Genomic DNA, 15,444 nt, shown 5'->3' with positions numbered 1-15,444 from the left:
ACATCGTTCAGGAAAGGAAGTCGCTCTCCATGCGACATCCACATTCACTTTCGTGGCTCAAGGAGACCATTCGCTCGCAGAAACACACGGATAGTCCTTTTGATCAGCGCGATACCGGACACAGCCAGCACGTAACAGCCCAAAGACCAGTCCGAGTCACTGCTGTGGTGGTTGGTTCAGCCAGTCCACACCTTTGGGCCAGGCACGGTGTAGTTCTGCGGCAATAGTTGGTTAGATACGGGACGTCTCGGTTGTGACAGAGATTTACTCACCTTGGTGACCATGTCACCGTTGACGTGGCCGGAGACGGCAATGCCAGGGTCTGTCCTCGCAGTCAGCTTCAGTACATATCACGAGGGAAGCGAGTCTGTACTTACCAGTCACGGAGTAACCTCCGGGGAACTTGACCAAGTACTCCGCACTCGGCACGCTCGACCCCTCACCCTTGACCTCGAGCTGCGCGCAGTCCGGGTAGAACTGGACCGGAGAAAGCTCGAGGTTGATGATCTCGTGGCGGATCATGTACTTGCCCGGCTTGAGCGACTTGGGCACCCGGACCCCCGTCCACTGGTCCGTGACCTGGCTCTCCCACAGATCCCACTGGAACCAGCCCGCCTTGTCCCCGAGCGCGTGCCCCTCGCGCAGCCCCTCCTCGGCGATCTTGAACCAGTCGAGGTCCGCAATGTCCGTCACCGCCAAAGACGTGCACCCCGCCTCGGTGTCGGGGCACGCCGCCATGTACGCCATCAGCGGGCCCGACGTGTGCACCCAGCCGAAGCCGTCCTCGTCCCAGGAGGCCGAGATGTTGCTGCCGGCCGTGACGGGGGCGTGGTAGGCGCCGGGCACGGCGGCGCCCTTGAAGTTGCACGTCATGTTGCTGGACTGGGGGTCCGTGATCGGGTACGAGTGCCAGGAGCGCTGGATCAGGTCGGACTGGCCTTCGAAGGGCTCGTGCCACACGTATCTGGAGAGATCCTTCAGTTAGTGCGTCGTTTTGTGATTGAAATCAGAGGGTGGACAGTCGCGCGTACCCCTTGTAGGTCACATCGTCAATGATGTATCTCTGGACACCGCCGTGAGCGAGCGTATGGCCGGTGAGGGCGACGAGGCTTGTAGCGAGCGACAGTCTCATCTTGCAGATTGCAATCAGGTCAGCGAGAGGAGGGGCAAAGAGGGATGTGGCGGTGCAGCAGGTGGATAACGAGTTTGGTTTCCCGCCGACTATATATCTCCCAACAGCTAGGTATATATATCTGCAGCGATAAGTAGGCGCGGCCTGTTGTCGTCTGATTCGGCATGCCAGATACCCAGTTTGGGCCCGGTTTGTTATGCGCTGCAACTATAGCGTGCCATTGGCTCGTATTAAGCATTGCCATCGACCGTCGACCGTCGCTACCAAGCAGCCATTAGCTCGTATCCATAGCCAACTTCCTACTTGAGACAGCCGGAGAAAGCTGGGCATCGGCCAAATCATCCCGACGGCCCCAGGAGATTTCATTCGAGCGCCAAACTCGGCATCTGTACCAAGGAGCAAACAGGTTTGGTGGTTGCTTCCATCGGAGTGTGTACCGGATGTTGATCAATGATCCGGGCGCTGGGCCTCTGCGGTAGATCGGCGTTTTGGCGCCTTGGCTGGCCAGCCTTTGCCGAACGCCTTTTTCTGGGGCAGCCGTTGGCTGCTCGACGGGCAATTGGCCTGTTCAGCATTTTCAACACACCGCCCTGGGTTATTAATAGCAGTCTGGAGATACTGTTGTGATATCCCGCAGTTTCGAGCGGTTCTCTCTCTGGACGGTAGCGAACAATGCGGGCAGGAAGAATTGGGTGGCTCCACGATAAGCCGTTGCTATACGAGGTTGGTGGCATTGGACCTGCTGTATCTGAAACAAAAGGGCCATCGACTAGACTTGATCGGGTCCTCCCTCTCATAAGATGCCGCCAGTTTCTCTCTGGCTGCACGCATGCCTTATCTAGGTATAGGTTCGTGTGTTGCCTTCCACCCGTCTGGAGAGAACCCGAGCTTCACCGCGGGTGAACCCGTCTAAATGCCCCCCTCACCCTCCCCCCTCTTTCTCCACCTCTACCGCAGAAAAGCAAACAAAGGGAAGAAACAAAACCAAAAATGAAATTGGGGTATTGTTGTTTCGGCCGTGGCAGACGAACGCCTTCTATGGTATGTGTTGAAATTCCCAAACGCCCCCTTCACGCCAGATCCGTCTGATGCATTATATATCTCTCCCCCTCCTTCGGAAGAACCGCCCGCTCGTGCAAAGACATTTCCTTTCCTTTCCTTTTTTCCCCCTGTCATTATCCGTCAAGTTGCTTTCCGTCCAGACTGGTGGTATCCGTCCTTCGTGATCGTGGTCATCCGTCCTCGTCATCACCGGGACTTGGAACTGGACGTCGTCGACAGGGAGGGGGTCTTGGTGTAGCCCGGCTGCTGCTTCTCGAGCCGCTGGCGCTTCTCGTGCTCGCGCAGGAGGGTGTAGACGGTGCCCAGCGGCCACTCGTGGATGAGGTGCTTCATCTCGGGCGGGCACACGTCCGACTCGTGGTCGCGGATCTCCTCGGCGATCCGGTTGGCCGCCAGCACCTGGTTCCACGACAGGATCCGGTCCCCGATCAGGAAGGCCGGGTACCGCGCCAGCGCCAGCTCGTCCAGGATCCAGTTGCGGTTGAAGTAAGGCCGGCTCAGCATGTCGTAGATGCCCGGGTAGTAAGGGCTGTTGGCGCACTCGCCCCACACCGGCTCGAGCATCTTCATCCACTCGTGCCGCGGCGCGTAGTTTTCGGGGTGCAGCTCGCGGTCCCCGGGCTCGCCGAACGTCGGAGGCAGGGCTTGCTCGAATAAGGCGACGCCCTCGACTCCGAGGTCTGTGTCGGGGCCTTTGAGGCCTAACCAACCGATCACCATCTTGGCCTGCCGGTACACGGCGCCCATGTGACCCAGCAGCCCCGACGACTCGGCCGCGCTGTTCCGGTTCACGCACAGGGCGTCGATCCACACATATAACGTGTTAGGCGTCTGGCAGGGGGTCCGGTCCTTTCGCGACTTGCTCGGGTCGGGCAGGATGGACTTGACGTTGCGCAGGACGTTGACGAGCCAACCGGGCGGTTTCCTCGCGGGCGGCAGCGTGCGCTCGCGCTCGCGCAGGGCGAGGGGCTTCTCTTTGATCTCGCGGTAGCCGTTGCTGCCGTTGGTCTTGACGCTGATGTGGGTGGACTCGTCGCCGGGCGGGGCCTGGTCGTGCAGGGCGATGGCGGGCAGGAAGACGGCGCGCACGTGGCGCAGCGCCTGCTCGATGGTGGTGGGGATCCGGATGGCCCGGTCGTCGACCGTCACGTACTCGGTCGTGATGGGCGCGTCCCCCAGCAGCGACGAGAGGGCCACGAACTCGAGCTTGTCCGTCAGCGTCAGGTTCACCAGCCGGCACACCACGCGGTCCTCTAGGTTCGGCGCCGGCTGCAGCTCCACCATGCGTATTTGGTTCTTCGACAGGTCCAGCCGCTGCTGGACGGCTGTTATGTTGTCCATCTCTGCTTGCTCGGTTTCGTTCGGCTTCTCCCCACTCAGTAGTCGCAGTAGTAGTAAGTCAAGACGTGTTAGTCGTAGAGTGGTATGTATGGCGCTTCCTTCTATCCAATATTGGGAGAGAGACGGACACCCGATGTTGAAGTGAAGTCGAAATTAGCAGCCGTCGACTGGATGATCAAGTTGTTGTCTCAAGTTCGTCTGAAGAACAAGAAAGAAAAAAAAGTTCAACAAACGTGCTTTGGGTCCCACACCCGATTGCGAACGAGTCAGTGACCTGCGGGCATGCTGCTTTTTTACCTTGTCTCGCGCAGCTAGTGCGGACGCAAGCGGGATGGGTGGTGAACTGGACTCGCGAAATAAGATGAAACTGGGTTCCTGCACGCCCAATGTAACGGTCCCGCCTGGGAATTATGGAGTATTTCTAGAAGGAAAAGAAGCAGCGGCAGAAGGAGCGGGTATAGGCGAACGCTGGTTTCTGTATGGCTGGCGGACGTGTGTAAGTGGGCAGTATGTACGGAGTCATGACATGACCAACGGCCGAGCACGACGATGGGCAAAAACGCCGTTGCAGGATCTCGTCTGCCTATCGGACAGGGGGGGCCAGAGTTCGTGGGGGTGGCAAAGTGCTGGGAGGGTTCTGTAGCCCGGATTCGTACATATGTCAGCTCGTTATGGCCAGGCTTTGCCAGGGTCGAATGCCCAATCTGGCCTTGTCGGATTTTTGGCAGGCAGAAAGCTTCCTTCCAGCTGCCAATGCTGAACTGCAACAGCCTCCTCCACAAACCCCCTTATCGCTACATATCATATTGTGCAGATCTAAGGGCAGCACCTATATGCGTTCGACGCTATATGATCGAATGTTGTTTAATCAGCAGAAGGGGAGTGCATTACCTCGCTCAATGCACGTTGAACATGTGTATCCAAACCAGTGGTACGGTCGCTGGCTGGCTGGTGGGCTCCCGCGACCCCTGCAGGCGCTGCGGCTGCTTTGGGCTGAAGGGATGATAGGACGATAGGACGAGTCTCAGGTCACTGAAGACCGATAATAGCGATGCGAACATGACCTGTCTTCCGCTTCATAAAGTGTCCTTTTTTTCTTCTTCTTCTTCTCTCTTTTTTTCGTTTGTCTTTTTGCTCCTCGTGGGCCGATGCAAGCCAGGCAAGCAGGAAAGCAAAGCACTACTGCTTTTTGACAAGTGCATTTCTCTCTCTGTCCACTGCCAACAGGGCCCCGAAAGGCAGGGGAGGAGGAATATGCCGAAATTTGCAGGCCCGCTGGCCCAAGCTGCCTCTGCGGGCGCATCGTCCACCTTCGGGCCCCGACGCGCCCCTGAACGTGGTAGGAATTGCTACCTGGCTTGCCTAGCTTGGCTTGCCCGGCTTGCCTGGCTGGCCTGGCTGGCTGGCTACCTAGTCATGCGCCCCCTAGCAATCCCGATCCCTGGTCTTTTTCTCGTAAAATTGCCATGACACGGCACGACGCCCATGTTGACATCACGCCTTACTGACATCACTTTTTGGTTGGCTGCTGCTACCGCATCCCACATTGCCATCCCTCGCCCCCTTCGCCGGAGAAAAACGGCCCTTTGCCGTATCAATAAGGCAAACTCGACTAATTTTCGCCGTGCGCATCTGCCAAAACAGGCTCCACTCGAGCCCGAATCAGGACGTGTCGGCCAGCCCAAAGCAGAGAGACAGGCAGGGACTGCCCTGCTGAAAACCCCCGAAGTCTGGGGTATTGGATTAGTCACTGCATTTGATTGCTAGCGGGTGATCGGCAGTTCTTCTTTTGGCAACGGGATCGTCCTTCTTCTAGCTGGTAGCGAGGATAGCCCCCCTGATGCGTGCGCGAACCGGCGTTCGTTGGCAAGACACGGGTAGGAGCCCAATCCAAGGTTGGGCCACGTGTGTAAGCAGGCAAAGCATGCATCGCATTTTTCAATGATGAATGACGATCGTTGATTCAGCCATTGTTGTCTGCATATTGGTTCGGCTGGCGGAAAGAAAAAAAGAAAAAGAAGACCTGGACCCAAGAAAAAACCCGGATGCAACGGGCAACCGTTGTCAAAGTCCTGCAGGAGCCACGTCGAAATATTGGCCGGCTACTAATGTACCCTACCACCTGCTGGAATTGTCCACTCCACTTGCACCGGACAGCGGCATGGGAACCGAGTCGATGCTTGCGGACACGGCCTGCGAGCCCACCACCAATGAGGGACTGCAACAGCCAACAAAGCTCGACATCTCAACGTTTATCTCAGCAGGACCAACAGCCGTCACCACTTTATATCCGTAACGGACATGGGGTTTTTTGGCTCGATATTGCGCCGCCTGCAAACTGTCCTTCCTTGAGATGAACAGGAGGTCGAGGGGCTTTAGTGGAGGATTCAAGAACCCGGCGCGCGAGTGCCATCGCTTACACTGGCACGATGCAACGCGAGTACGTGTGAGGACCAAGGACGCAGGCACACGTCCAAAGTCAAATCCTGTTGGCTCTGCTAGCTGATGCTTGGCTGATGCTAAACAGCCAACGGCCCCCGCTTGACGCCCCTCCTTGATCCTTCGCGGCCGTCGCTCACACTCAACCCCCCCAAAAAGTCCAGGTGGCCAGCGCTTTTCCTTTCCCAACGAGCAAGCGGCCTCAGGCCGGCCGTTGCCGTACGTTGGCAGATAAGCACAGCGTATGTACTGCAATTACGGCTATGTCGGCGACACGGACGGCTCGAGATTCGTTCACCGCTGTTTCGCCACCTCCGGGCATTCGGCGCGGGGACACGTGCGAAAGACCAGATTTCTCGTTGGTTTATCGTCGGGTTCGCGGCAGTCGCCCGACCAAAAAAAAGGGCCTCCTCCTCCTCCTCCTCCTCCTCCTCCTTCGAGGATCCGAAAAAGCCCTGCCAGTCGTCATAGATGGCTATGGGGGGGAACGTTAGGCTAAGCGACGGGCGGCCAGGCCCTTGTTGGTGCTAGCTTCGCCTACGGTTTTCATTGGGATGGGCCGCCGGCCATCCTTATCTGTGCCGTCCACTCGTTTTTTTGTTTTTGTTTTTTGTTTTTATGCGACACCTGGGCAAATACGCTTATTCACGCGACAGGGAGGGCCCCGGGCGGGCGAATAGATTAGGCCTATCACGCTAGTTGGTGTCAGTGGGTGGTCCGCCGGGCAGGGAAGGGGCCCGCCCCTACTTTACTTTTTGCGCCCCATCGTCAGTGAAGTTCTGCTGCCAGAGGCGTGGGAAACGAAGGATGAATAAGCAGTTCCCTCTCCACCCTTGCGAGGGTATTCGTGATTTTTCCGTCCCGCTATCAAACCGAGACTCGAGTCACGGCAAGAAACCCGCTTCAGACAGACAGCAAGACCCTGAACGCCAAGAAATCATTCCACCGTGTACGGCTGTTGCCTGAAGAGCCGACGCTATTTTCCGGCTTGCTTATATAGCGGTCCCCCGATGGCCCAATCTGTATATGTCTATCCGGTACCTTGCACCTGTGACCAGGCACAAGACGGCTACATCCGAGGCACCGGTGTGATTACTCAGCCATCTCTAGGATTACATATATGTTGATGATGAGGAGCCACATGGCATGGTGACCCTTCGTCGGTATCAGTCCGAGTCGTGCGGATAGGATAAGCGAAATGATCGACCCGCCGCCGTTCTAGACTGCCGGCCGTGGTTCGAAACCATGTGTGTGTCTTCTTTCTTGAGCATCTCCTGAAATTGCCAGGTGGCCGATTCACCGCTTCCAGATGCTCCAGAAGCGCAGGATCGCTCGAAATGAGCTGAAGGTTGCATACTTGTTTCACTGAACAATACGCACCAAACAAAACCTCCAACGGACATCCATATCATTCCTCTGTGCCAGTACAGGAAATAGCATGTGCTGCCGCTAGCATCCAAACAAATAACAATGCCAGTCGTCGTATGGAGTAGGTTCGGGCCAGGTGATCCTCACAGCCACCGTTCAGAGTACAAGCTACTCAACTACGCTGATATTGGCACAGATTTAAAGTCGCACCCAGGCAAAGGTGGCATGTATTTGGGCATGTCTTATTCGCAAGAGTTTTGGGTGGTATATCTGCCAGGCCTGGCATCCCGGCATCTTGTCCGTGGTATGTATAACGCAGGAGATGAGGCGTCACGTCCCAGAGCCTGTCTTCGACTGGGAGATGGCCGGCCGCAATCTCAAGAGGTGTCAATATGCCGTGGACTTATTGGTGGGAGTGCCCCAGTTGAACTGTCTTCGAGGCTGGGTTCCCGTCACGAGATGTCTACGGTATGCTGAGGCTTGAGGACCCATGTTCTCGTCCGAGGGTTGGGCTAGCTGGCATTTGGTTAGGCGTTAGCATAGCTATTCTACATCTACATAGAAACCTCCTGTAGCTCCACCTCTTTGGGCTGGAAAATAACCAAAGTCGTTGCTTCACTGAAAGTCTATGTGCGTGCCTGTGTCTCATCATACTACATGTGGTTTCATCTGCAGCTGTTTGGGGAAGCAAGCTTGTATATCTGTGCCCATGAAATTGGTTACACGGGGCTGAAAGGCCGAACCAAGCTTATCAGGCCAGTTACTTCAGGGGAATTTTAGGGGGTTTGTAACTACACCACTATTATGCCAGAAATCTCGGCGTAGCCGTGGCAGGTTCCGCGGGCGTTTATCCGATACCGCCGGTTGACTGGGTTCGGCTCAGCAACCTCAACCGCGCCGCGGGACGTGGGCAGAAAGAACATTCGACAAATCCTTCGATGTTTCGAGTGGACGAATCCGATTGGTGAAACAACACAAGAAAGGTGTCTCCTTGCGCTCGGGCATGAGGACCTAGCGTTGCCCCACGCTCGGCTGTTCCGAAGGACACGCTCGAGCGCCCGAGTAACGCCATCTTTATTTGGACGACAGTCATCAGCCATGACCACCGACCTTGGAGCCTATCGGTGTGGCTTGCAACATGGAAGCAGCGTGTCTGATGATACTGATACACAAATGCTTTGCTTTGCATCTGCGCGTGCCGGGGAAGGACGCCCTGCCCAGCCATCTGTAGCCTTGATGACCCGTCGCTCATTGGTGCCTTCCCAGCTGCGAAACCTACTGAAGTATGGAGCCACGGGCGCGTCTGCTGCATGCGGTGTGTTCTTTCTCCCATAACAGATCTACCTACTCAAGGACACGACGCCATCCGAGCCAGCAGCCGTTGAGTTGAGAGTGCAGGAGCGGGCCACCTGATCTGGAAAAGACAGCGGTAATGGCGTCGAATCATTCCATGTGGCATTCCTTCCTCTTCCAATGGGTGTGCGAGGTATTCTTTGGACAAAGCCCAACAACAACAAAATCCCCTCAGTCTTGTCCGACTCATCACCCCCAGATCATTGATTTGTAGAGGCATCATTTACGGAGAGGCGATTCATTGACTTTTGAGACCTTCGGTTCTCTCACCCAAGCCATTCTTGCGCTCGCGATGGCCTCCCTGCTTTCTCTTGCCGGAGGGCTGCCGCTTCTGGCATCGTGTGCTTCCGCTTTGGCGAATATTCTTCCTGCCATGCCTGACGATCGGACAACACCAGTCCAGCAACGCATTGCTATCAAGGGCCCAAATGGTGAGTTTCGTGTTCGGTCGATGACGCTGTCTCAGTAGTGATGCTAAGAGCAAGCAGCTATGTCAATTGGTTGGAACACATACGGACCTCTCCCAGGCCAGGCCTGTGTGCAGTATGGTGCGTCGCCCGATGCCTTGGACTCCTAGGAGTGCTCCGCCAACTCAGTGGTGCCATACAGTACCTCGAGGACCTACTCGCACACTGTCACGCTAAGCGGACTCACACCGGTCACGACGTACTACTACAAGATCCTGTCGACAAACTCGACCGTCGAGCATTTCTTCAGCCCGAGAGTGCCAGGCGACAAAACCCCTTTCGCCGTGAAGGCCGTCATTGACATGGGACTCTATGGAGTCAATGAATTTACCATTGGCATGGACATGAGCAAGCGCCACATGATACCTACCATTGAGCCGGCGCCCCACCACACGACCATTCAGCGGCTAGCAGCCAACATTGACGACTATGAACTGGTACTGCATCCGGGAGACCTCGCGTACGCCGACGACTGTATCTGCCCATACTTCAAGGAGTGGCTCCCAGGCTGCTCGACGAAAGCCTTTTTGCGCAATCTGTTGCGCCATCCTAGCTCCATATGGGACGCCATCCGCAACGTCAAGGTCCTCTACTGGGACGTCAAAAGAGGGCACACCCACGATGCCTTCCAGGCCATCCTCGAGAACTTCTACAACCAGCTGGCACCCATCGCGGCCCGCAAGCCCTACATGGTCGGCCCGGGCAACCACGAGGCCACCTGCAGCGAAGTCTTCGCGCGGGTAAAGTTAAACAAGAAGGTGTGCCCGGTGGGGCAACGGAACTTCACCGACTTCATGGTGCGGTTTGGGCCGACGATGCCGACAGCCTTTGCGTCGACCTCGGCCGACCTGCGAGCCAAGGCGAATGCCGACAAGGCCCGCACGCTGGCCAACCCGCCCTTCTGGTACTCGTTCGAGTACGGCATGGTGCACTTCGTCATGATCGACACGGAGACGGACTTCGCGTTCGCGCCCGACGAGACGTGGCTGGAGTCGGGCCCCTTCGGCGTACCCCATCAGCAGCTCGAGTTCCTCGAGGCGGACCTCGCATCGGTGGACCGCACCGTCACGCCCTGGGTCGTCGTCAGCGGGCACCGACCTTGGTACACGGCGGGTACCGAGGTGTGCACGGCGTGTCAAGTGGCCTTTGAGCCGCTCTTCTACAAATACGGGGTCGATCTCGCCATCCTCGGCCACGTCCACAACTCGCAGCGGTTCCACCCCGTCTACGACCACACGGCGGACCCCAAGGGCCTCGACGACCCCAAGGCGCCCATGTACATCGTCGCCGGCGGCGCTGGCAACATTGAGGGCTTGGAGGAGGTTGTGCCACAAAAAGCTCGCTGCTTTCGCGTACGCGGACGACTTCAGCTTTGGCAAGGTCAAGTTCCTGGACGAGAACCGGCTGCAGGTAGACTTCATCCGCTCGTCCACGGGGGAGACGCTGGATAGATCGGTGTTGTACAAGTCGCACAAGGAGCAGTTTGTCGTGCATTCGTAGCTCATGAGTCGCCGTATCCTAAGTAATGGTAATCATCAGTTGATAGAGAGGTAGACGTAGCCGATGCAGATCAACCTAATAATAACCCGGTATACCACCAGCTTGTTCCAGTATCGCAAAGCAAGTGTGACTGAAGGAGGGCACAGTTTGGGTTTGCATCGCCATAGTATTTTCTTCTTTTTTTCGTTTTCTACTTTTCCTTTTTTCCCCCGTTCTTTTGTTCTTCGACCCGTCCCGGCGCAGGCCAGCAGAGGCATAGTGATATGCCTGTCAGCTATGATTCGTTGTTCTTGAACTTTCTTCCCCCTAAACTCGATTTATACCGATACATTTAAGAAACAAAACGCTGGCTGATGATGATGATAGTGATGGAATTTGGTATCTACTTTAAGCTATACTAGCAACGTCCACCTCGGGGACATTAAAAGTGTCTGCTACCGGCCATAGAGTGGCCCCGGCCCGTTGGTCCTCCCCCAGCGAATCGAGACAGTTCTCGGGCCACTCTTTTCTGGTGAGGTAAGCGCCACCGTCTACACTGCCTCATTGTGACTATCCTCGGTCCGGGTGATCACTTGGCCTTCCCTTTACACAGTACTTTCCTCCCCCGATCCCTACACTAAACGGCAAGGCTGGCAAAGTGTTGCACGGGTTTATCTTGGCTGACATGGACAACCCGAACGCGGCCAATATCCCTTCAGTCATACCAAGCTCCAGGTATATCAAGTGGGCGATCCTCTACCAGGTCCCAAAACTCTCCAGCAAACCGGTCGGTCGGTTCGTTGCATAGTATGTCCCAATCCTCGACATTCGGGCCGTACTTAAAGCCGTATAGATAGAGTTCGTTGGCTTTGAAAGGAAGCTCGTGGTCTTTCCGCCAGCGGGGTCCAGCTGTGAAAGATATGTACGATTTTGGATTGGTGTCTTTCAGTATGTCCCATTCCCTCCTCCCGTACTCCTCGACGTCGACACCAGCTTCTATTAGCATTGCAATCCACTCCTGAAGCCCTGTGTTGACACTTTTGAGCATGGTGTGATGGTATCGACACACCCAATCCATCTGCAACATCACTATACGAAGAAATGGCGTGATGTATATCGCGGGCAACTTAAAATATTGAGTATACTCCGACCCTAGCTCGAGTGGGTGCAAGTCGATTGTCATGCGCATGACATCCTTGGTGAACTCACGCCGTTGAGTGGTCCATTTACCGTACAACCTAGTGTATGGGAAGAATGCTGCGGCTATATGGAGTAAGATGCAACCCCTACTGGCTGCCCCCCCTTCACTGACCCCCCTAAAATAGATGTAAAAATCAACAACAACAGCAATAGATAGGTCAATTGAGCAACACACACTGCATTTTAAGGTCTGTTTCGGCTCGTGCGCACTATAATAGAGTCACCCTTACCACCAACTCGATTTGCATTAATTTCTACCACTTTACCGGCGCCCCTTTTCGGCCTTTTCCTTGGCCTTTTTTTTAACGTCCTCTTGAACCTCCTTAATGTTTGCTATATAAACAAAGACCTTATTGGGGTCCTTATCGACCTTCTTCCTCTTCTGAGCCCTTGTTTTTTTTAGATTTGCCTCCAGACCGGCCTTTTCCTGCTTTAACTGGCCGATCCGAGCCGTTAAATTATTAACACTTTTACCGAGCTTCTTCTACAGTAACCTTTTAGTTGGATTACCGGTGGTGACCTTTATATTAAGCATCGCAGCCCTTAAATCTTTAACCTGCCGGCTGTTTTTGGGCGTCTCGATCCTTCTAGCCTTCGGTTTAACTGGCTGGCGCGCATCCTTAGCGGCGATGGCCTCATCGATGGCTCGTATTATGTTGGTGCGACGGAGCCTGTTGTTCATCGGCTTATTGATATTAAGGGGGTAGATACCAGTTGCTACTTATCCACTAGCGATGACCTTAGGGGTAAAGGCTACTTTGCGTGCTTTGGCCTAGGCTCGAAGGAAGTCCCCTTTTCTGACGTAGCTGTCATTGGTAACGGCGCATGCCAGGTCGAGCTCCTTTCGGAACCTTTTTTTTAGGACCCTAAAACAGCCAATATCCAAGGGCTGGAGTATATGGGAGCTGTGTGGTGGTAAGTAGAGGAGCCACACTTTAGCCTCTAACGCCGCTAGTATAAAATCATTATTAATATAACTTTTATATTTATCTAGAATTAGAAGCCTTTATTGGTTAAGGTTATTAGGTTTAGTTAAGGGGATAAAGATTTTTTTAGCTATTTTAGGGTTATAGGATTAAAAATCTATTTTTTTAGTAACGCTTTAAAAGCTTAGTTTTTATACTCGCAGTTAACTTTATCCTCCTTTTAAGAGAACTATTATTGCTAGACCGATTAATCTTTAAATATAACTAAAGGCGGCAGGATATTACTAACAGTACTAATACACTTTAAAATAGTCACCTATTCGCGATTAGCCGAGTCGTTCCGCATTAGACTTTAATAGGCGGTAAGGCCGATCATTATAGTACCCTTCCCTATCGTTATCGCAGTTCCTACTTCATCGGCGTTAAATTTAAATCGAAAGGGTATACTTACGATAATAATAGTATTAAGCCGATTAAAAACCCTCGCACGGCCCCGTTTAATGTGTATACGAGGCGCCGAAAATCCATCGCTTTAACACGCACGGTCTTAAGGGCCGGATAACGTCTTAGAAAACGGTGCACCTATCGCTTGCCGATGAGGTGATCGACCCCTTTTGTAAGGAGGATGCGCTAAGCGTACATGCGAAACAGCCGGTACGTTAGTGCGTAGCCTAGGCTGGCCTGGAAAAGGGCCCATTTGGCCAAAAAGGTCTCTTCGGCAGGGGTGAAGAGCTGAAGGGCCTCATACTTCTCTTTTTTCGAAGGTTGACCCCTGAGTCGGTTGCGAAGGGTGCCCCTGTTAACGTTGTGGTCTTTGGCCGCACGGTTAATGCTTCCGCCGGCCAGCACGGCCTGGACCGCCTGCGCAATGCGAGCTTCTTTAGTCATGTTGGTGGTGGTGAAAAGAGGAAAAAAAGAGGAAGAGATTAATCTACTTCAATTGGGAGACGAGTGAGATTTAACCCCTTTATATACTGTTGTTGTTGCTCAGGGGCTCTAGAATCATCTGAAATCAGGAGGGGTCAATCAGAGGGGGGCAGCCAGTAGGGGTTGCATCTTAGCGAGTAGCCATGTTCCGTCCATGCTTCGTTGCATAAGGTTCTGCGTCGACAGACCACTCTGGATTTAACAGGTATCGGCATACTTTAGGTTCTGCGTAATGCGTCTGATAGAGTCTGTTCAGTCGAGATACTAACGTGGTTTTATCGTGGGAAGGGCACAGGAGAGGCTGAAGACATTGGTATGTGCCCCAACAATTGGTCAACGGACAGGTGCACGTCAGCTCCGACGATTGAGGGTTGGTGTCCACCACATCGATGTCGGGAAGCAGGATGCGCGTTATGGCATTGGAATTTTGTATCGTAATGCCAATATATAATGCGATTATATCTACCGGGGTGCTGTTTTCCCCGAATATTAGTCAAGGTGATGATATTATGGCCCTCTATTGAAGCAAGCTTACCGGCCCCATCGATCAATTTGGGTCAAGTCCATACCCGTTTCGAGGAGGAAACTGGTGATCTCCACCTGACAATTTGCCGCCGCATACTGGGTAAATTAAGTGAGCGTAAGTCAAGTCGGCAGCGTATCTGTTCGAATCCCCCAGTAAATGTTGCGAAGACTTACGTGTAGCAAAGTCCAGCCGTCTTCGTCACGGTCGAAGGGGGAAGCTTTCCGCTGGTCGAACAGAGACTGCAGTCCAGCCAAGTTTCCCAGCGCCGCCATATCGAAAACCGGCTCGTCTTCCGACCTTTCCGAGTACAGGCGAATTTGGACGTCCCATGCCCACCTGTACGTGGACATGTATAGGGAGAATGAATTGGTTATACCCGCCAGCCACCAAGGCGGCCTGACTTCCGCACCGAGTTCGTTGGGACCGGTATGGATTGACAAGACACCGAACGAACCCAGCGGTTTCCAGGGGGTGACAGGGCGGCGTTTACTACGATATGAGTATTGCGATTCAGAGTGCACAAGCTTTTGATCGTCCTCTCGGCTCGACGATTTAGCGTGAACAGGCTTTTGCTCGTCTAGCTCGCGAGTATTCGGAGACGAGACTTCTGCCTCGACGGGCTGCACCATGGGAGGGCCGTAGGTTTGCATAGATTGTCGCAAATTGAGTCTGATCATCCGGGGCATCGCTGTCAAAAGAGCTCTGTGGGCGATTAGCCACCATGAGCTGCTGCTGGCATGCTATACTTACCTGTTGTAGGCTTCTTGTGCGAACCCCAAGACGTCCAATGCGATTTTCAACTGCTCCTCCAGCTTTTTCAACTCGTCCTTCTTGAGAACTACTCTGGCTGCAACCAGTTTGCGTTGGAATCCTCGCCTTGATGCAATTTTAACTGACAGGTCGTCGACGACATTGCTGAGCTTCTGCAGAGCCTTGCGGCAATAGGCAACACTTCGCACCGCAGTCGTGTTGTCCCACAGCACCGACGGCAATGCGGCGTGGCTGAACTGCTGCTCAAAGTCCCAGACCGCGGGATAGATCAGGTCGATGCGTTCTATGAGGTCGGAGATGGTCTCGGGTACGTCCTTGACTTGACCCCAGAGTTGCCGCAGCTTGAAGACGGCCCCTCCCGTGGCAACGCCCAGCTGAGCGACGGCGATCCCGCTTGCAACGACGCCGAGGGGCTCGGTCATCTTTGGCGTCCTTCCTTCCGGCTCGCGGAGA

General features: G+C 54.4%; 5 protein-coding genes across 5 annotated transcripts; 1 reads left to right on the top strand and 4 right to left on the bottom strand.

Moving 5' to 3' along the window:
• Positions 1-176: 176 nt before the first annotated feature.
• PG986_004881 (uncharacterized protein) lies at positions 177-1,132 on the bottom strand (the record flags this gene model as incomplete). The annotated part of the gene is made up of 4 exons (XM_066841103.1): positions 177-215; positions 273-322; positions 378-964; positions 1,032-1,132. 4 exons carry the CDS (start codon positions 1,130-1,132, stop codon positions 177-179), a joined length of 777 nt encoding a protein of 258 aa, XP_066700965.1.
• Positions 1,133-2,380: 1,248 nt separating this feature from the next.
• Positions 2,381-3,535, bottom strand: PG986_004880 (heterokaryon incompatibility protein; the record flags this gene model as incomplete). The annotated part of the gene is made up of 1 exon (XM_066841102.1): positions 2,381-3,535. One exon carries the CDS (start codon positions 3,533-3,535, stop codon positions 2,381-2,383), a length of 1,155 nt encoding a protein of 384 aa, XP_066700964.1.
• Positions 3,536-9,068: 5,533 nt separating this feature from the next.
• On the top strand, positions 9,069-10,662 carry PG986_004879 (Metallo-dependent phosphatase-like protein; the record flags this gene model as incomplete). The annotated part of the gene is given in 3 exon segments (XM_066841101.1): positions 9,069-9,126; positions 9,292-10,487; positions 10,501-10,662. 3 exon segments carry the CDS (start codon positions 9,069-9,071, stop codon positions 10,660-10,662), a joined length of 1,416 nt encoding a protein of 471 aa, XP_066700963.1.
• A 694-nt stretch (positions 10,663-11,356) lies between these two features.
• PG986_004878 (uncharacterized protein) lies at positions 11,357-11,689 on the bottom strand (the record flags this gene model as incomplete). The annotated part of the gene is made up of 1 exon (XM_066841100.1): positions 11,357-11,689. One exon carries the CDS (start codon positions 11,687-11,689, stop codon positions 11,357-11,359), a length of 333 nt encoding a protein of 110 aa, XP_066700962.1.
• Positions 11,690-14,225: 2,536 nt separating this feature from the next.
• Positions 14,226-15,413, bottom strand: PG986_004877 (uncharacterized protein; the record flags this gene model as incomplete). The annotated part of the gene is made up of 3 exons (XM_066841099.1): positions 14,226-14,315; positions 14,394-14,922; positions 14,971-15,413. 3 exons carry the CDS (start codon positions 15,411-15,413, stop codon positions 14,226-14,228), a joined length of 1,062 nt encoding a protein of 353 aa, XP_066700961.1.
• Between the last annotated feature and the right edge of the window lie 31 nt (positions 15,414-15,444).

Source organism: Apiospora aurea, assembly GCF_038362705.1.
Source record: "Apiospora aurea strain CBS 24483 chromosome Unknown utg000004l_segment0_segment0, whole genome shotgun sequence".
Lineage (NCBI taxonomy): Eukaryota > Fungi > Ascomycota > Sordariomycetes > Amphisphaeriales > Apiosporaceae > Apiospora > Apiospora aurea.
Note: the sequence above shows the minus strand (reverse complement) of the source record. Positions and strands in the feature narration are given on the sequence as shown.